The sequence below is a fragment of the Ictalurus furcatus genome, chromosome 5, assembly GCF_023375685.1.
Source record: "Ictalurus furcatus strain D&B chromosome 5, Billie_1.0, whole genome shotgun sequence".
In the NCBI taxonomy this organism is placed as follows: Eukaryota; Metazoa; Chordata; class Actinopteri; order Siluriformes; family Ictaluridae; genus Ictalurus; species Ictalurus furcatus.
The window spans coordinates 2,981,864-2,999,619 of NC_071259.1; the positions used below are offsets into that span (position 1 = coordinate 2,981,864).

A 17,756-nucleotide genomic window follows, 5' to 3' on the forward strand; every position below is an offset into this window, starting at 1 on the left:
TCTCTCTCTCTCTCTCTCTCTCTCTCTCTCTGCTTTGCGGATGAAATGTGTGTGAGGGGCTCGGTGTCTGGATGTGGGCAGTTGATGATGAAAGCATGGTGGTGGTAGCGCTGTTGATGGGATAGGGATGAGTAAGAGTGGCATTTGAGAGCTTTTTTCAGCACGGGGAGAGACGCTCTCTCTCTCTTCCTTTCTCTCTCTCTCTCTCTGTTCTGTGTTCTTCTGTCTTTAATAGAGGCTGAGCTATTTGATTTCCTATAGTTTCTCCTCTTGATGTTTTTTTTTTTTTTTTAAAACAGAGGTTTTAGAAGAACACCAGAAACGTGAGAAAGTGGCAGACTCGTACAAAACTGTGAAAACCGATAACGGCTCAAAGCTAGTAATAGAAGTAACGGAAGTAATGGAAGTCTCACCCAAAATATCCACCTCAAACCACACCCAGTTCTTTGGTGACGACACACACACACACACACACACACGGAGGTGGAGTTATACCTGCAAGCTAGAAGTAATAGGGATGATGTACTACTTCTTTTCAAGTGTGTGTGTGTGTGTGTGTGTGTGTGTGTGATGCAGTTTTTTGGGTTGTTTTTTTTTTTTGCTGAACCACCGTATGTTGCATTGCGTGCAGGACTTCTCCAATATGGCCGCAACTGGTCGTCCATCGCCAAGCTGGTGGGCTCCAAGACCGTCTCGCAGTGCAAGAACTTCTACTTCAACTACAAAAAGAGGCAGAAACTGGACGAGATCCTGCAGCAGCATAAAATGAAATCGGTTTGTGTTGATTAAAAAAAAATGATGCTTCTTTTTGTGTGTGTGTGTGTGTGTGTGTGAGAGAGAGAGAGAGCGAGAGATGTACAGTCCATCGCAGTCTCTTAATTTGCCAGCAGCCAATCACTGATGATGTGATTTGCTCATGAAAACAGAAAAGGGGCGGGGCTTAACACAACCACGAGTTCCACCACCAGGATGAATTGGATTGAGTTTGTAGACACAGTTTGTAGCAATCTCTCCACAGATAATATCATAGTACTACCCCCCCCCCCCCACCCTCCAGGCCTCCGTTTTATTGTTGTTGTTGTTGTTGTTGTTCCACCTCGGCCCGTCTTTTATTTGAAGTGCAAACATGTCAGGAAGCGTTCCGATCCCTCATCTCCCCGGTTGTCATGGTTGCTAATTATCCTGCGCTGGCTGCACGTTTGATGTCTGTGTGTGTTTTGGGCGAGAACGATTTTTACTGCGTTGTTTTTGTGGGCGTTTGTGTCACGAAGATGCAAAGTATTTCATTGTGTAACGAGTGTGTGTGTGTGTGTAGGAGCAGGAGCGTAAGGCCAGGCGTAAAGGTAAAGCGCTGCAGAACGAGGAGACCAGCGCTCCCTCTGCTGCCGATGAAGAGGAGATGGAGGGATCCGGGGGCAGCGGCAACGAGGAGGAAGCTCAGGAGGACGGAGAGGGTATGCTCGCACGCGCACACACACACACACACACACACACACAAACAGCACTTAAGAAGCGTAAAACCTGCCAAGTATTATAATCGTACATCTATCCTGGACAGTACGTTATACACAGATGCACAACACACAGTGTTATTTCGGTAAATGTCAGTGCTCGTCAGAACATACGTTACTTCAGTATTGATTTTTCTCCTGAATAAATTCACTGCTTGAGTGAACTCTGTGTATTCTCCGGACAATAAGACTAAATCCTCTTAGAAGGGGAAACAAATGTTTCCTACAGACCGTAGAAAATTGTTTATTCAACAGAAATATCAATAGATGTGGGGGGAAAAAAAAAAAGTAAGTACGCCCTTGGCCTCAGAAGCTAGTATTGCCCCCTTGAGGAGAAATAACTTCTTAGAGGCGTTTCGCGTGATTGTCCACCAGGCTCGCTGGAATTTTTGACCACTCTTGCGTGCAATATGTGAGGGTTTTCTCACATATACTGCCCCGGTTTCGAATACCCCCCCCCCCCTTCCGGGCCAAATACCCCGGGCTTTGATAAGGCCTTTCCATATCCCTCCCATTTCTTCTATTTTGAGCCACTCCTTGGTGGATTTGCTGGTGCGCTTAGGATGGTCGTCCTGTTGAAACGTCCACTATCGGTCCAGCTTCAACTTTCAGACAGACGGCCTGACGTTCTCATCACGGTGTGGAATTGATAGTTGAATCAGTGAACGCAAGCTGTCCAGTCCCCGAGGCAGTGAAGCAACCCCAAACCGTGACATTTCCGCCACCGTGCTTCACAGTTGGTATGAGGTGCTTCTCATGAAGAGCCGTCTTTGGTCCGCGCCAGACCGGTTTACTGTTTCTGTGGCCAAACAAGTGCATCTTTGATTCGTCTGTCCGGAGCACTTTATTCCAAAAGGCCTGGTCTTGGCCCATATGCTCACTGGCAAACTGTAGTCTTGAGCTAATGTTCTTTTTAGACAGCAAAGGCTTTTTCCTGGCACGCCTCCCATGCCGATCAAATTTGTGTAACATCTGCTATTCGTTTGAGATGGGGGTTAGATCCGTACAGAAACAATTTGCAGATTCGAGAGGTGGAGAAGTTTTTTGTTTTTTTTTCCAAAATCTAAATCTGCCGTTACTGTATCGCGTCTAACGTGGTTAACCTCTGACCTTCGCCCTTCTCTAGGAGGCCCTAACCAGAGCTCGGATACGGAGAGCCTCCCGTCCCCGCGCTCCTCGGAGAGCAGCAAGGCCAAAGATTCGGGCTCGGACCGCTTCAAGTCCGCGACTACCACCACGTCTGCGTCGGGATCCTCCTCCGACAAAGATACGCCGGAGGAGGAGAAGCCACAAGTCAAGTGCGAGCAGGGATCCGTGAAGCAGGAAGAGCGGCCCGAGGGAACCGACGGAGCGAAGGAGGTGCAAGGGGAGGTGGAGGATAAGAAGCCCCCCACTCTGGAGGTGGAAGAATTGAAGAGAGAAGGAAGGAAAAGGGAGCGGGAGCACGGAGGGCGAGACAGCGACTCCAGCGCTACGTGCAGCGCCGACGAGGTGGAGGAGACGGACAACACGGAGAAGAACAGGTGCGGGTGTGTTTCAGGAGGGGTTTGTGCTCGGTGAGGAAAGGGAGCCCGTTGTTGGCAGAGCGTTGTTGAATTTGTACTGCTCTGTTTTTCCACACCGTGTTGGCAGCAGCAGAGGAAACATCAGTCTGAGGGCAAGTGAGACATGTGTGTGCGGGAGAGAGGGAGAGGGAGGGAGAGAGAGAGGCATTTAATAAGACACTGAATGTTGAGTTTGTTTATAAAGCGTGTAAATAGGATAGAGTTGGACTCTGACCATATTAAGGAATGACATCCTCTTCTCTTCTCTTTTCTGCTTCCCTTCGCTTTCCTTTCCACTCCCATCTTGCTGTCCTTACTCTTCATCGTTTCCCCTTTTCACCTTCCTTTCCCTTCCCTTCCTTTTACTTTTCTACTTCCATTCCTTTCCATTCGTTCGTTTTCCTTTCTTCTCCTCTCTCATCCTGTCCGATCCCATTCTTTCCCCTTTTCCCCTTCCCTTCCCATCCCTCTCCCTGTCCCGTTCTGTCCGGTCCCCTTTTTTCACGTTCCCTTTCCTTCCCTTCCCCTCCTTTCGCATTTCCTTTTTTTTTTTTTTTTTTTTTTTTTTTTTAAATATCTTATCCTGTTCTTTCTTTTTCTTTTTACCTCCTCCTTTCCCCTTTTTCCTGTTCCTTCCATTCCCTTGCTTTTTTCACTCTTTCCTTTTGTACTGATCACCTCCTCTTCTCTTTTCTCCTGTCCTTGCTACACTCTCTCTCTCTCTCTCTCTCTCTCTCTCTCTCTCTCTCTCTAGAATAACATCTCCGAGGCCGAGTCTGCTGAGTTATGCCCATGACGGAGTGATCTCAACTGCACTGCAGAAACCACTGGACCTCAAACAGCTCAAACAGAGAGCTGCCGCTATACCTCCCATAGTGAGCACGCACACACACACACACGCGCGCACACACACACACAAAAACCTCCCATAGTGAGCACACACCTTAACATCCGTGTCAGTAATTACACACTCGTTCTCTTTGATTGCACTGACATTCAAGTCAGACATCTGTAATTCCGTAACGCTGTAGTAGATAAGAAAATGATCCTTTAGCCACACCCAGATGAAAGGAGACGTGTGTGTGTGTGTGTGTGTGTATCACGTGGCCGTGTGTAGTCTGATCCCCTCTGCTGCCTCATACCGGATTCGATGCACCGGCCTGCCTCCGTTCCCATGGATAATAAGACTGCTGCTAATCTCCGACATCGCAGAGCCGTCGTTCTCCTCCATCCGTCCTCACAGCGCACGGCCGTCAGTTAGACACGTCCTCGTGATCGTCCACAGACTCCGCGACCACCACGGTCCAGCCATTTAGAGGGACAGAATAATAAATACAAATAATATACATTTTATTAAAGATCTATTTTGCATGTAGTATTACGAGTGAGCATTTGGGCTTATTTTCGTTTGTAGTACCGGAAATTTCCACAAAAGGCTTTTCCCATCCGCTCTTAGCGTGGTACTAAAGGTTCCACATCGTACAAACGGGACCCGCTAGCCGTGTCGGTCACACGTTACCGTCTTAAGGCGCGAATATACTTCACTTCCATCACCGGTACGCAGCAGCGGCGTCGTTCACGTACTCGGTTGCGTATCTTGCGTCCGTCTGGACGATTAAACGCCGAAATGTCGGGAATACTTTGGTAACACCCGCCTGTGTTCGTGTGTAGATGCCGGACATTTCTTTAGCCGGTGGTGGCGTGCTGGGGAAGCAGCAGGTGATGCCCGACGCTCAGGCGCTCTACGAACAGCAGATCATCATGGCACACGAGTCCTCCCAAGGAGCCAAGCAGCAGCTCGCGCAGCCAATCAAATCGCAGCATTACCCCGGCGGCATGGCCGAGGCCGGCAGCCCTCGGATGCGAGCCAGAACGCCCACGCCCTCGGAGAGAGAGAAAGAAGGTACAGAATTTGTGTCCTGATGCACTTTTAAAATGTTCTCTTATTATTCCCGAGCCTCATGTTCTCGCCTCTGCGTGTCTCCATCTTGTTCTTTAGTTTTATTACGCGTTTAGATTTTTTTTCAGTACAATACCGTTACGATATTAGATAGGGGGTAGCGAGTGTGTAAGGAATAAAACTCTTCGGTACGGGTTGTGCTGTTAGAGGAATGTAATCATCAACAGGGTGGAAGGACGAACCGGAGTTGGTTCCTCCACGATACAGGTTAGTTCCTTAGTTACCGCTTACGTTATCGCAGCTATAAACGTAACGTCGTTCCCTGATCGGCCTCGCCTTTTTTTTTTTTTCCCCTCCCTCCCTCCCTCTCTTAAAGTTAATAAGACAAATATACACTGAGAAACATCTCTGTCCTGAAGCCTTGATGTTTAAAACTCACCTCTGACGTTGGAGACTCCTTCCGTACATGTTAACCCTTCACTGCGCGGTGTCGCCGTACGGCAACGATGGATTTATCTTCAGTTTTTTCTTGGGTAATTCCACAAAACGACTATTTTCCCATCTCACCGCAAAAAGGGACGGGGGATGACGTCAGATGAGCAGGAAGTGCTTCTTGAAGTGCTTCCTTTTCTGCACTCACATGGCATGCTGCGAGTGTCATCCTGAGCGGGCTCTCGAAATTCGATCGACGTTTCGGCTTAAAGGATAGAAACGAAACACTTTGATGACGGGAGATCATTTAACACTCACTTTGCGAACAAGTGTAGATATTTCGAGTGTTCTGTAAAATGTTAATCGTTGCCATACGGCAACATCGTGCGGTAACGGAACTGCGGCGTGCGCGATCATGAATCCAAACGGTTCTACACAGCAAACAAAGACGCTAGACCTGTCTGATAGTATATTGGAATTTTTTCACATTTAAAGTAAGAAAAGCCGGTGTGATCTCGGACGTCTTGCGATCGCACTTTATTTTCAAAGATGTCCTGTTTCGGGAGGAAGAATTGAGAATTTTATTTTGAGTGAGGAAATCCATACACGGACTTATTTTTCTTTCTTTCTAGAAGATAAAAGATGCTTTCCATACGGCAACATTTTACCAACAAGTAACACAAATCCATCACAGTAGAGGGTTAAATAAACGCCTCCTTACAGGAAACGTCGCCGTGTCGACGACACGTTCGTCGAGATACGAGAGCTTATGGATTCACGCTTTAAAGCTCTGTCTGTGAAAGACACAAGAAGTCAGAAACAAATCAAATTTAAAAAAAAAAAAGACCAACTGATTTTAAACGTCCAGTCCTCTGCTTTTTACTGTAAGGAACGACCGAGTCCCCGAAAAGCCGCAACCATAGAAACGCTACGTGACGTTTAGAAGACGTTGCAGTTGTGAAATGGAGATGGAGATGTTTCAGATGGCAGAGACTGTTGCTCGTTATTATATGGGAGGTTTTGTTTGTGTTTTTTTTTTTTTTAAAAAAAAAAGCAAACGCATCCATAAAGTTAAACCAGAAGGACTTTATGGATACGATCCATCCTGCGTCACTCGTTTAGTTTTCCGTAACTGTTTTGTATTACTGTTGTTGTTTGTTTGTTTTTTCAATTTTGTCCCCCCTCCCCTCCTCTCTGTGCATGCCCTCTGAGATGATAGTTTTGCAGATTTCCAACAGCACCGCCAAAACATCTCATTCAGGCTTTACAGTGGCTTGCATAAGTATTTACCCCCTATCGATCATTGTAGTGTTCGAACTTGGAACATGAATTGAGGTGGTATGTCACAAATCAACACAGAGTATTCGCTCTCGTATTTCCGGTGCAGTCAGTTTCCATCAGAAGTCTTAATAATAATAATAATAATAATAATAATAATAATGTGAATGGAGTCGGACCGGTGTGTCACGTGATCTCCGTAGGAATACACCTGTTCCGGAAAGAACCCGAGTTTGTCAGAGAACGTAAAGGAAGCCGTGTCACGGAGACCGAGGAGCCGTCCAGACGAGCCAAGCGTTTCCGAAGGAGATCTGAGAGGGGATAAAAGGGAGCAGTTATGGTTCCGCTTATTAAAAATGACGAGCAAACGTTGAACTCGTCACGAGGAAGCATTAAACGCGTTAATAAGACGTGGAAAGAATACAGGACGAGGACGTTTCGATCTAGAGGAAGTGTCCGGGTTGTAAGGGGATTAATCCGAGACGGGACCACGAGGCCGAGGGTAAGGGAACGCCGTGCCGCCACCACCGTGCTTCACTCTAGGGATGTTATGAGGATGTTGGGCTTCTGCCAAATATTGTTGTTGTTGTTGTTGGGGGGTGAATTTTTTTTCGTCTCTTTTCGTCTTCCACATGAAAATCCGAGTTAACCTTTAAGGGGAAAAAAAAAGAACAAGGTTCGCTGTAGAGGTAGCTCAAGACAGGATCTCGCGTTTATCCCTGTATATAAAAAGCGGATACCTGCTGACGGAATTCCGTCGGCGTGACGCGGTTCGTCTCGGCGCTGAAGCGAATCTCGTCTTCCCGGAGTAGGAGAGTGGGTTTTTTTTGTTTGTTTGTTTATAAAAAATCAATAAAAAAGGCGAGCGGTGGAATATAGTGAGTTTTGTTTGTTTGTTTGCTTATCTATTTACATTTATGAAGTTATTTTTTGCATTGAGCTGGTGTGCTCAGCTGTAGTCTATCTGTCCCTGCAGAACTGGAGGGGGGGATGGAAAGATGGCTACACAGTCTGCTTCACGGATTACGTAGGTTTACACACGACACAGAAAATACACACGCTTTCTCAGCCTCATGTATGATCCGGGTGGCCAATCACAGGCTTCACAGATTGTTGACCGAGATTTTTGCACATCTGCTTCAGAATGCATTTGCTTTTTGTTGTGTGTGGAATTTACAAAGCGCGTGTGTGTGTGTGTGTGTGAGAGAGAGAGAGAGAGAGAGAGAGAGAGAGAGAGAGAGAGAGCATGTTTTCCCTCCTGGTGTTTGTGCTGGCTCTGTCGGTGGGTTTTAATCTCTTTGTCTGCTTAGACGGAGTCGACCTGACCTCACACTCCGGTCGCTTCAGTACAGTCAGGTCAAAAGCACCTAACGTACGTGTGTGTGTGTGTGTGTGTGTGTGTGTTTGTAGATAAACCCCGGGCGTTCTCTCCTCTTGCTGACGTGAAGAAAGATCCGGGCCCGGACCACATCAGAGCCATGGGTCTCGGTCGTCCTGTGATGTCACCGTACCAGCTTTCTCCCAGAGACATGGCCAAGCTGAGCCACGAACAACTCCTGCACTACAACCCCTGTAAGATGCGTGTGTGTGTGTGTGTGTGTGTGTGTGTGTGTGTGTGTGTTTATCCATCAGTCCATTCAGCACTTGATCCATTTCTCCTTCATTAAGACCGTTGGTTTAATGTTGCTGTGTTCATGGAGTGGAAACGTATGTTTGACCCGGTCAGTGACGTATGTGTGGCGTTGTTGTGTCAGTAGTTCAGTGCTGAACTCTTACGGTACACTACAGTCCTGATCTTTATTCCTCCGTCAGGTCCGGAAAATGTCTCGCTGCCGTATGCTGCTGGAAACGTTTAAATACCTTTTTCACCGCCGCGACAGAGGCGACTCGCGTATCTGCTCTAAAACGCTGCCATGCTATAACGCTGCCACGCTATAACGCTGCCACGCGCACGGCCTCGCCGGTCAGAGCGCTTATTTATTAGTCAGATCTCTGCCATTGCGATAATTCCCGTTTCATGTGTACGCTTGATTGTGTGTGTGTGTGTGTGTGTGTGTGTGTGTGTATCGTTTATATAGCGTCTTTCTCAACACCCGAGATCACCGTGCAGTTCTGGAATAGAAAAACGCACAACGACCCAAAACCGTGATAAAGTAAACGAACGGATCGGTTCATCCAAAAGCTGCTGCTGTGACGGAAGGAAGGAGGAGAGAAGGATAGACAGAATGAAAAAGGAATAGAGAGAAAGAAAAAGGAATAGAAAGAAAGAAAGAGGATGGTAAGAAAGAAAGAGGATGGTAAGAAAGAAAGAGGATGGTAAGAAAGAAAGAAAATGGATGGTAAGAAAGAGAAAGGATGGTAAGAAAGAAAGAGAAAGGATGGTAAGAAAGAAAGAAAGGGAAAGCATGGTAAAGAAAGAGAGGATGGTAAAGAAAGAAAAGGATGGTAAGAAAGGAAAAGGATGGTAAGAAAGAGAAAGGATGGTAAGAAAGAAAGAGAAAGGATGGTAAGAAAGAAAGGATGGTAAGAAAGAAAGAGAAAGGATGGTAAGAAAGAAAGAAAGAGAAAGCATGGTAAAGAAAGAGAGGATGGTAAAGAAAGAAAAGGATGGTAAGAAAGAAAGAGAAAGGATGGTAAGAAAGAAAGAGAAAGGATGGTAAGAAAGAAAGAGAAAGGATGGTAAGAAAGAAAGGATGGTAAGAAAGAAAGAGAAAGGATGGTAAGAAAGAAAGAGAAAGGATGGTAAGAAAGAAAGAGAAAGGATGGTAAGAAAGAAAGAGAAAGGATGGTAAGAAAGAGAAAGGATGGTAAGAAAGAGAAAGATGAAGGAAGAAAGTAGGAAGGAAAGAAAAAAAGCATAGAAAATAAAAAGGATAGAAAGAGGAAAGGATGGTGAGGAAAGGATGGTAAGAAAGAAAGATGAAGGAAGAAAGTGGGAAAGAAAGACAGAGGAAGGAGGAAAGTAGGAAAGAAAGAAAGAAAAAGCATAGAAAATAAAAAGGATGGAAAGAGGAAAGGATGGAACGAAAGAGGAAAGGATGGAAAAGGGGAGAGAAAGAAAGAAAGTAGGAAAGAAAGACGAAGGAGGACCGTGAAAGAGAAAAAGCGTAGAAAAGAAGAAAGAAAAAAGGATCGAACGAAAAGGGGAAAGGATAGAGAAAGGAATAGAACGAAAGTAAAAGTGTAGAAAAGGAGAGAGAAAAACGGCGGGAAGAAAGAAAGAAGAGGAATAAGAAAGTAGGGAAGAATGACGAAGGAAGAAAGTAGGGAAAAAAGACAGGAAGGGAAGAAAGGAGAAGGATAGAAAGGAGGAATGCAGTAAAGAAAGAAATGGGAAGAAGAATGAAGGATGAAGTTAGGACATGTGAAGAGAGAGAAAATGGATATAAAGAGGAGAGAGAAGTAGGATGGATACGCAAATAGAGATCGTAAGAAAGAATTAGGCTTTTATAAAGAGAGAGAAAGAAACAGAGGAAGAAGGAAAGAGAGAATAGATATAAATATAGAAATATATATCAGTTCAGTGAGAATGAAAGAAAGTGAAAAAGGAAAAAGTCATGTGATCATCTCGGCTCTTTTACCACGTGTGATTATTGTGTATAGTGGCAAAGGGTTAACGTGTGTGTGTGTGTGTGTGTGTGTGTGTGTGTGTGTGTGTGTAGCTCTTCCTCAGCAGGAGAGGCTGGCTGGTGTGCGGCCGCTGCACATCCCCGATCCTCCTCCCCTCATTTCCTCGGCCAAACCAGGCGGCTCCATCACGCAGGTACAGACTCGCATCGCAACTGTTCCGTTTCCTTCAGTCTCTCTCACACACACACACACACACACACACACACACACGCGCGCGAGTGTCACACCCACATCGCCCTCTCATTTGTATTTTCCCCTGCGCACTTACTCTAGCTGAGGCCTGTAAGCAAATCCCGATACCAGTACATATCCGCTTGCGGATTTTGCTCCTCTCGTTGTCGTTTCTATAGCAACAGCTCTGCATAATTCAAGTCGAAAAACGAACGAGGAAGACGTGTAATCGCCGACGTGCCGAACGTCCTCGTGAAGAGACGGGTTATTTGGAAGGAGTCTCCAGTGTCGGTCAGGGGGAACGCTGGACAGTATCTTTAAGTGTCCTCCTGATACGAGGACGGAAAGACTTCCGGAGTACCCAGACGACGCGCCGTGCTTTGACGTCTAGATGCCGATGAATATTTACAGACTTCCCTGAAACATCCGACATTTATAGAACGTCGTAAAAGCCGAGGGACCCGAGCCGTCACGGAGCGTTAGCGGTCATAGTGCGGGTAATGGAACTATTCAACACGCTCCCGTTTTAATCCAGCGCTTACTTCACAGCTGTTGGGTGTAGTTGGTTGCTTGGCAACAGGCCTGAGAGTTGATTATCGAGCTCGATGGAGCAGTTTAAGATTTCTTACCCAGAGAGAAGATTTTGTAAGATGGAGATAAGAATCCTTAATCGAGTTAAGATGTAAAAAAATTCTAATTTGACTCGTCAGATCGTAAGTTAAGGCTTAACGTTTCTGTAGTACGCCTCCTGATGTCTTATTGACTTCTTCACTCTTTATAACTGGTGTAATGCACGTTAGAGATGTACGATGTAGCTATAAACGGATAAAAAGCGACATGTCGTTCTTTAATAAATGAGAAATGCATCAGCGTCGAGGTGACGACGGTAACCGTTACTGTTTGAGGTAACGACGGTAGCTGATTGTTGATTGTTTCTCTCTAGCCGCACACCCTGACGTGTTTTGTTCCGTACATAGCCGTTTTGTTTAGTTTCCTCACGAGTGTTTGTGTTTCCAGGGAACTCCAGTGCAGATGCACAGCCCCGCCCACGGCTCAGAGCACGCCAAGATGACTCCCGGAGCTCTGCCGCTATCCTGGATGGAGCAGCGGAAACTCGGTGTGTGCGTGTTTGTGTGCGTGTTTGTGTGCGTGTTTGTGTGCGTGTTTGTGTGCGTGTTTGTGTGCGTGTGTAGAAATCATAGCACTTTAACTGAACAGTCTGAGACATTCTGTTTTAATTAGAAGCTGTTATTGTATAATACAGGACATGCTGCTTTTCACTGTATCCATTTCTAACCACTGGCTCTTTCATCTCACTCTCTCTCTCTCTCTCTCTCTCTCTCTCTCTCTGTCTCTCTCTCTCTCTCTCTCTCTATCTCTCTTGCTCTCTCTCTCTGTCTCTCTCTCTCTCTCTCTCTCTGTCTCTCTCTCTGTCTCTCTCTCTTGCTCTCTCTCTCTGTCTCTCTCTCTCTCTCTCTGGCTCTCGTGCTCTCTCTCTTTCTCTCTCTCTTTCTCTGTCTCTCTCTTTCTCCCTCATGCTTTCTTTCTCACTCTTTCTCTCACTCTTTCTCTTGCTCTCTTTCTTTCTCTCTCTCCGTCTGTCTTTCTCACTTTCTTTTTCTCTCTTTCTCTCTCTCACTCTTTCTCTCTCTCTCTGTCTCTCTCTCTTTCTTTCTCTCACACCCTTTCTTTCTCTTGCTCTCTCTCTGTCTCTCCCCCTTGTGCTTTCTGTCTGTCTCTCTTTCTGTCTCTCTGTCTCTCTTTCTGTCTCTCTCTCTTTCTGTCTCTCTCACTGTCTCTTTCTCTCTCTCTCTCTGTCTCTCGTTCTCTCTCTCTCTCTCTCTCTCTCTTTCTCTCTGTCTCTCTCTCTCTGTCTCTCTCTCTCTTTCTGTCTCTTTCTCTCTCTCTGTCTCTCTCTCTCTTCCTCTTTCTCTCTCTCTTTCTCTCTCTCTCTCTCTCTCTCTCTGTCTCTCTCTTTCTGTCTCTCTCACTGTCTCGTTCTCTCTTTCTCTCTCTCTCTCTCTGTCTCTCTTTCTCTCTCTCTCTCTCTCTCTCTGTCTCTCTCTCTCTTTCTGTCTCTTTCTCTCTCTCTCTGTGTCTCTCTCTCTGTGTCTCTCTCTCTCTCTCTCTGTCTCTCTTTCTCTTTCTCTCTCTCTCTCTCTCTCTCTCGAGCAGCCGGGTTCCCCGTGGTTAAACAAGAGCAGCTGTCTCCGCGTGGCCTCTCCTCCTCTCAGGCCGAGAATCTGTCCACGCACGGCATCGCTCACGAGAGCCTCGGTGCCCGCGGTTAGTCTGCCTCCCGTCGTGTTACAGAAGAGCGTCGCCGCGTGAAGACGAGAACACCGTCAGCATCGCCGTCCGCAGTTTTCGGAAGAATAGAATCGATAGAACCTCGTCGACATTTACTCGTTTCAACAGAAACACACACACACTGTTTATAACGCTTCAATTAACAACGCTGCCTTTTATTAAACGTAGCATTTTTTTGCACCTTTTGCACATGCAGCTTTTTTTTGTAGAAATATAATAGACTTTATTTGTATCACACCTTCCATATATATAAAATGCAGCTCTAAGTGCTTTATAATGGGGGGGGGGGGTAGCAGTGGCTGAAAGAGGGAACCACGAATAAAATTATTTTGTAGAAATACATTTTTTTTTAGAGATGTAAAAGTAACAAAAATTAAGTATTTAGTTTTACATTTTTTCAAAATTATACATACGTAGCTCTTTAATAGTTAAAATGTGCAGAAAAACAAACCCCCCCCATAATAATAATAATAATAGTCATCACACCTCTGGAATAACACAGCTGGAACTACGGGAATTATGTCGTGATACCACACCGATCTCACACGTTTAATCACGCACCTTCAGATCAAAAGGCTTTTAAGATCACGAGAAACATTTCAGTCGGGCGTCCGCAAACTTCTGACCGGCAGCGTGTGCGGAGTTGACATCACGACCAGTTCGGTTTTGGAATCGATCGAAACAGGATGAAGGTCACGGCAAGGTCGATAGGTTTCCTTCCTGGTTGAGGTATATTTTAATTGAGACATGCAGGTTAGTAACGGGGATGAGAACTCGACGCGCTGGCGGAGTGGGCGTGTCCCGGCAGCGTGTTGGATTGGATTTGATTATAATTTCAGCAGTGCTACCGCGGCGTTTGATGTAGCGTTTGGGACTGAGGTCTAAACTTGTCTCGGCTGCTTTAACCTACATGGGGAAGAGAGAGTGTTATAGATCACAGTTTATTATAGTAATATACACACACACACACACACACACACACACACAGGCACAATTAAACACATTAAACTTCTAAGGCATGTTCATCTCTATAGGAGTGACTTGACAGAATTTGGGTGGTTCTTACTCACTCTCTCTCTCTCTCTCTCTCTCTGTGTGTGTGTGTGTGTGTGTGTGTGTGTTTTGCAGGGCCCATGCCAGCTGTACAGGGAGGAAGCATCACGAAGGGTCTTCCTGGCACGCGTGTCCACCAAGAATCCTCCATAACATACCGTGGTGGTTCTATCACTCAGGTGTGTGAGAGAGAGAGAGAGAGAGAGAGAGAGGCCTACATGTCTCATGTTCACTTTCATTACTATATCAGGTCATCTATTTTCATTTCAAAGCAGTACAGCTACATCTATCCCTGTCCCTGTGATTTGTTTCTTACATCACCGCAGAAGAGTTTTTGGCTGCTCTGCTTTTATACGACGGTTAAACCTATATCTGGACACGTCCGCGTATCCCAGCGCCGCTTCTTTCCTGAAATAAAATGCTTGAAATAAGCAGAATTTCTCTCTCGTCAGAACGGAAGATCAAACCGCTTCCAGCCTGAGAATGAGTAGAAACATCTAGAAATATATCCGCGTAGCGATCCTACTTGTTTAAAAACGTCCCGACGAAGAGGAACACGACGTGCGTTTGACTCTGTGCACACGTTTGTTTATTACTTGCCTGAGAAGGCATTTTCTGCATTGCGAAAGCCGTTAAAGCGGTACAGCGGCGAGGTTCGGCGAGAACCGCACGCTCAGTACGGTTCTAACCGGTTCTACGTTTCCGAGATAAATAAATAAATAATAATGGGTGTGTGATATGTTCATCTCGCTGATTTTGTAATGGGACACGTTTTTAATAATGGGCGGAAGTGGATCAGGTGGTAGAGCGGGTCGTCCACTAATCGTAGCGTTGGAGGTTCGATTCCCGGCCCACCTGACTCCACATGACTCCCCCTGACTCCCCCTGACTCCACGTGACTCCACATGCCGAAGTGTCCTCGGGCGAGACACTGAACCCCAAGTTGCTTCCGATGGCAAGTCAGCGCCTTGCATGGCAGCTCTGCTACCATTGGTGTGTGAGTGTGTGTGTGTGAATGGGTGAATGAGACACAGTGTAAAGCGCTATATAAGTGCGCCATTTACCATTTAATGAAGGAGCTCAGAGTGACTCGTAATGTCGGTTTCATAATAGAAAGGCGTAAAAAAAAAAAAAAAGTTTAAGTTGACGTAAACAACTTAAAATGGACCTTTTGGAGTTTATCTCCAGTCATCTGTCAGTCGCCTCGCATGTCCGCAGCTGAGCACAGTCTGATCCTGCGTGTGTGTGTGTGTGTGTGTGTGTGTGTGTGTGTGTGTGTGTGTGTGTGTGTGTGTGTGTGTGTGCTAGCACAAAATGATCTAACCAGCGCTCTACACTCAGTTGCTATAGCAGCAGGTACACGCTGTCCACCAGTGTTCTCTCCTTTTATTTACCCTTCTGCTGATCATACACACACGCATAAACACACACGTGTGTGCTGACACACACACACACACACACACACACACACAGAAAGTAATGTGGGTTTGTATTGAGTCAGATGTGATCCTCGATATGTTGCGCACACACACACACACTCAGTAAAGGCCATGTTGTTTTCTATATGCTGCTGTTCTTATATTATGCTGAGAGCTGGTTCTATGTCAAACGGCACTATTGTGTGTGTGTGTGTGACAGGGCACCCCGGCAGACGTGCTGTATAAGGGTACCATTACTCGTCTTATCGCTGAGGACAGTCCTAGCAGGGACAGATCCAGAGACGAAAACCAAGCCAAGGGACACGTTCTGTACGAGGGCATCAGCGGACACATAGTCTCCTACGACCGTAAGTGTGATCACAAGCCCGTATCGCTCACACACACACACACACACACACACGCCGAACGTTTACACTTCTGCTGTGTACAGGCGCTCCGAACCCGAAGGACGAAGGCAGGGGAGAAGTGTTGGGACTGAAACGCCCATACGAGGTCATGGAAGGGGGCGGTATCTCTCGAGTGCTGCCGTTACGGGATTCCCTGTCCTCCGCCGAGGGTCAGTGCAGCTCCAGACACACCCCATCGATTGCTTTTGTTTTTCCCTCCATGATTATTTTCAAAGATCTTCATCCCCCCCCCAACTCTGTTGTAGGTTTGATGGGTAGAGCAATGCCTCAGGAGAGAGAGAGTCCTCGTCCTCATCATATCCGCGGCTCTATCTCGCAGGGTGAGCGCCGCTTGTGCATGCTTTCCCGTGTGTGATCGTAACACGCCTTCATGTCGTACGTACCGCAGTGCTGATATGGTGAAGGACGTTTAGGTAGCATTTGTTGAAGGAGTGTCTGGTGGAGTGCGTGTCGGTGCTGCGTGGTTTTAATGAGAGGCTGGTGAGAGAACGACTAGCTGTTCATTAACGTGTAAGAGAAGTGTCCGTTCAGGGCGGGTCACGGGAGCAGCAGATTCGTAATAAGTAGCGTTTTTGTAGCAAATACATCAGCAGCCATTTTAGGATTTTATAATCGATTGATTTATTTATTAATTTTACATTTTAAAAAATTTCTACCAGTGTCTCATTTCCACCCAGCACTACGTGGTTAGGAGTTTAGATGCCTATTAACTGTCTGTCTGTCTCTCTTTCTGTCTCTCTCTCTCCATCCTTCCCCCCGCTCCCCCCTCTCTGTCTCTGTCTCCTCTCTCTGTCTCTCTCTCCCCCCTCTCCCTCGCTTACTCTCTCTCTACCCCCGTACCCCCACCCCCCTCAGGTATCCCACGTCACGTGGAGTCGCAGGAAGAGTATTCGCGCCGAGAGCCGAAGCAGCTGAAGCGCGAGAGCTCTCCGTCTCCCCGCGGCCCCGACACTATCAAGGGCCGCCCCCACGACGGCGTAGTGCCCACGGTTAAAGAGGGCGGGCGCTCCATCCACCTCATCCCGCCGGAGGGTGTGCTGATGAGCAAAGCACCTAAAGAGGGCTCCATCACGCAGGTAACTCCGTCCTGCTTTTGAACACGTTCACGGCAACGACGATCCGATCCGTATCAGGAACGCGACCGACCCGAAACACCGGATCGGTATCGGTTCTGTACCTCTGTGTCCGTTCTTTCCGACGTCACGTAGAACTACGTTATTGAGCGTTTGTGTACGGCGTTGACGAGGATTTATTCGCAGGGCACGCCTCTGAAAATGGAGCCTGCAGGATCGTCTAAACGGCACGACGTGCGCTCCATCATATCCAGCTCCCCGCGGCCGTACTCGGGTCTCCCACCTCATTTAGAGAGGGGCCACTACGACGAGCCGGGCCCTAAGTCTCGGCCAAGCGCCGTGGTCAGCACCTCAAGCTCCCTGGTGCTGGGGGCAGAACAGGCAGGCAAAAGCCACCACAGCCCGGTGGGCTACGACGAGCACAAGAGAGCGGGGTACGCGGCGCCTTCACACAGAGGATCCCCGCTGACCAGCAGGGACACGCCGCAGCGGCCACACGAAGGTACGCGGCACCGTGCTTGCAGAGAGACTCCGTATTACAGCCTCGTAAATCCTTACGCTCATGTTTTAATATAGAACTTTTTGGCTCGTGTGTGTGTGTGTGTGTGTGTATATAATAGCAACATGTTATCCTCTATGTAGCGAGCATGTATAGTGAATCAATGTGTCGCTCTCAGGCTCTGCGAAGGTTCCTCAGCAGGAGCGGAAGTCCACTCCTACTCCTCGGGAAATGAGAGCCACCAAGTCTCCGCTGCCTGTAGTGGGGGATCACGCTGCCTCACTGGCCTCCTACGAGAGGCTGCTGCAGGGTCTGGGAGCCGATATGTACCGAGGGCAGATCCCGCTACCGTTCGACCCTGCTGCCCTGCCCCGGGGCATCCCTATAGATCCAGGTAGGTCAACATTGTGTGCATATGTATTATTATTATTATTATTATTATTATTATTATTATTATTATTCTAAAATGTGGAAAAATAAAGAACGAGTGTGTCTAAACTTTGTGCCAC

The 17,756-nt window shown here is 47.0% G+C and overlaps 1 protein-coding gene across 5 annotated transcripts in view; it reads left to right on the top strand.

Moving 5' to 3' along the window:
- The window catches only part of ncor2 (nuclear receptor corepressor 2), a 90,300-nt gene that overhangs the window by 64,007 nt on the left and 8,537 nt on the right, over positions 1–17,756 (top strand). For 4 of the 5 annotated variants that reach the window (XM_053624198.1, XM_053624201.1, XM_053624197.1 and 1 more), the window contains 17 exons: positions 632–774; positions 1,316–1,454; positions 2,638–3,034; positions 3,810–3,930; positions 4,727–4,958; positions 7,642–7,692; positions 8,076–8,237; positions 10,328–10,428; positions 11,484–11,583; positions 12,642–12,752; positions 13,905–14,008; positions 15,468–15,615; positions 15,699–15,824; positions 15,921–15,995; positions 16,531–16,751; positions 16,935–17,250; positions 17,426–17,641. In XM_053624198.1, the coding sequence (XP_053480173.1) occupies positions 632–774; positions 1,316–1,454; positions 2,638–3,034; positions 3,810–3,930; positions 4,727–4,958; positions 7,642–7,692; positions 8,076–8,237; positions 10,328–10,428; positions 11,484–11,583; positions 12,642–12,752; positions 13,905–14,008; positions 15,468–15,615; positions 15,699–15,824; positions 15,921–15,995; positions 16,531–16,751; positions 16,935–17,250; positions 17,426–17,641 (2,763 nt within the window). The remainder of the gene's footprint in view (positions 1–631; positions 775–1,315; positions 1,455–2,637; positions 3,035–3,809; positions 3,931–4,726; positions 4,959–7,641; positions 7,693–8,075; positions 8,238–10,327; positions 10,429–11,483; positions 11,584–12,641; positions 12,753–13,904; positions 14,009–15,467; positions 15,616–15,698; positions 15,825–15,920; positions 15,996–16,530; positions 16,752–16,934; positions 17,251–17,425; positions 17,642–17,756) is intronic. The other variant, XM_053624202.1, reaches the window with a different exon arrangement.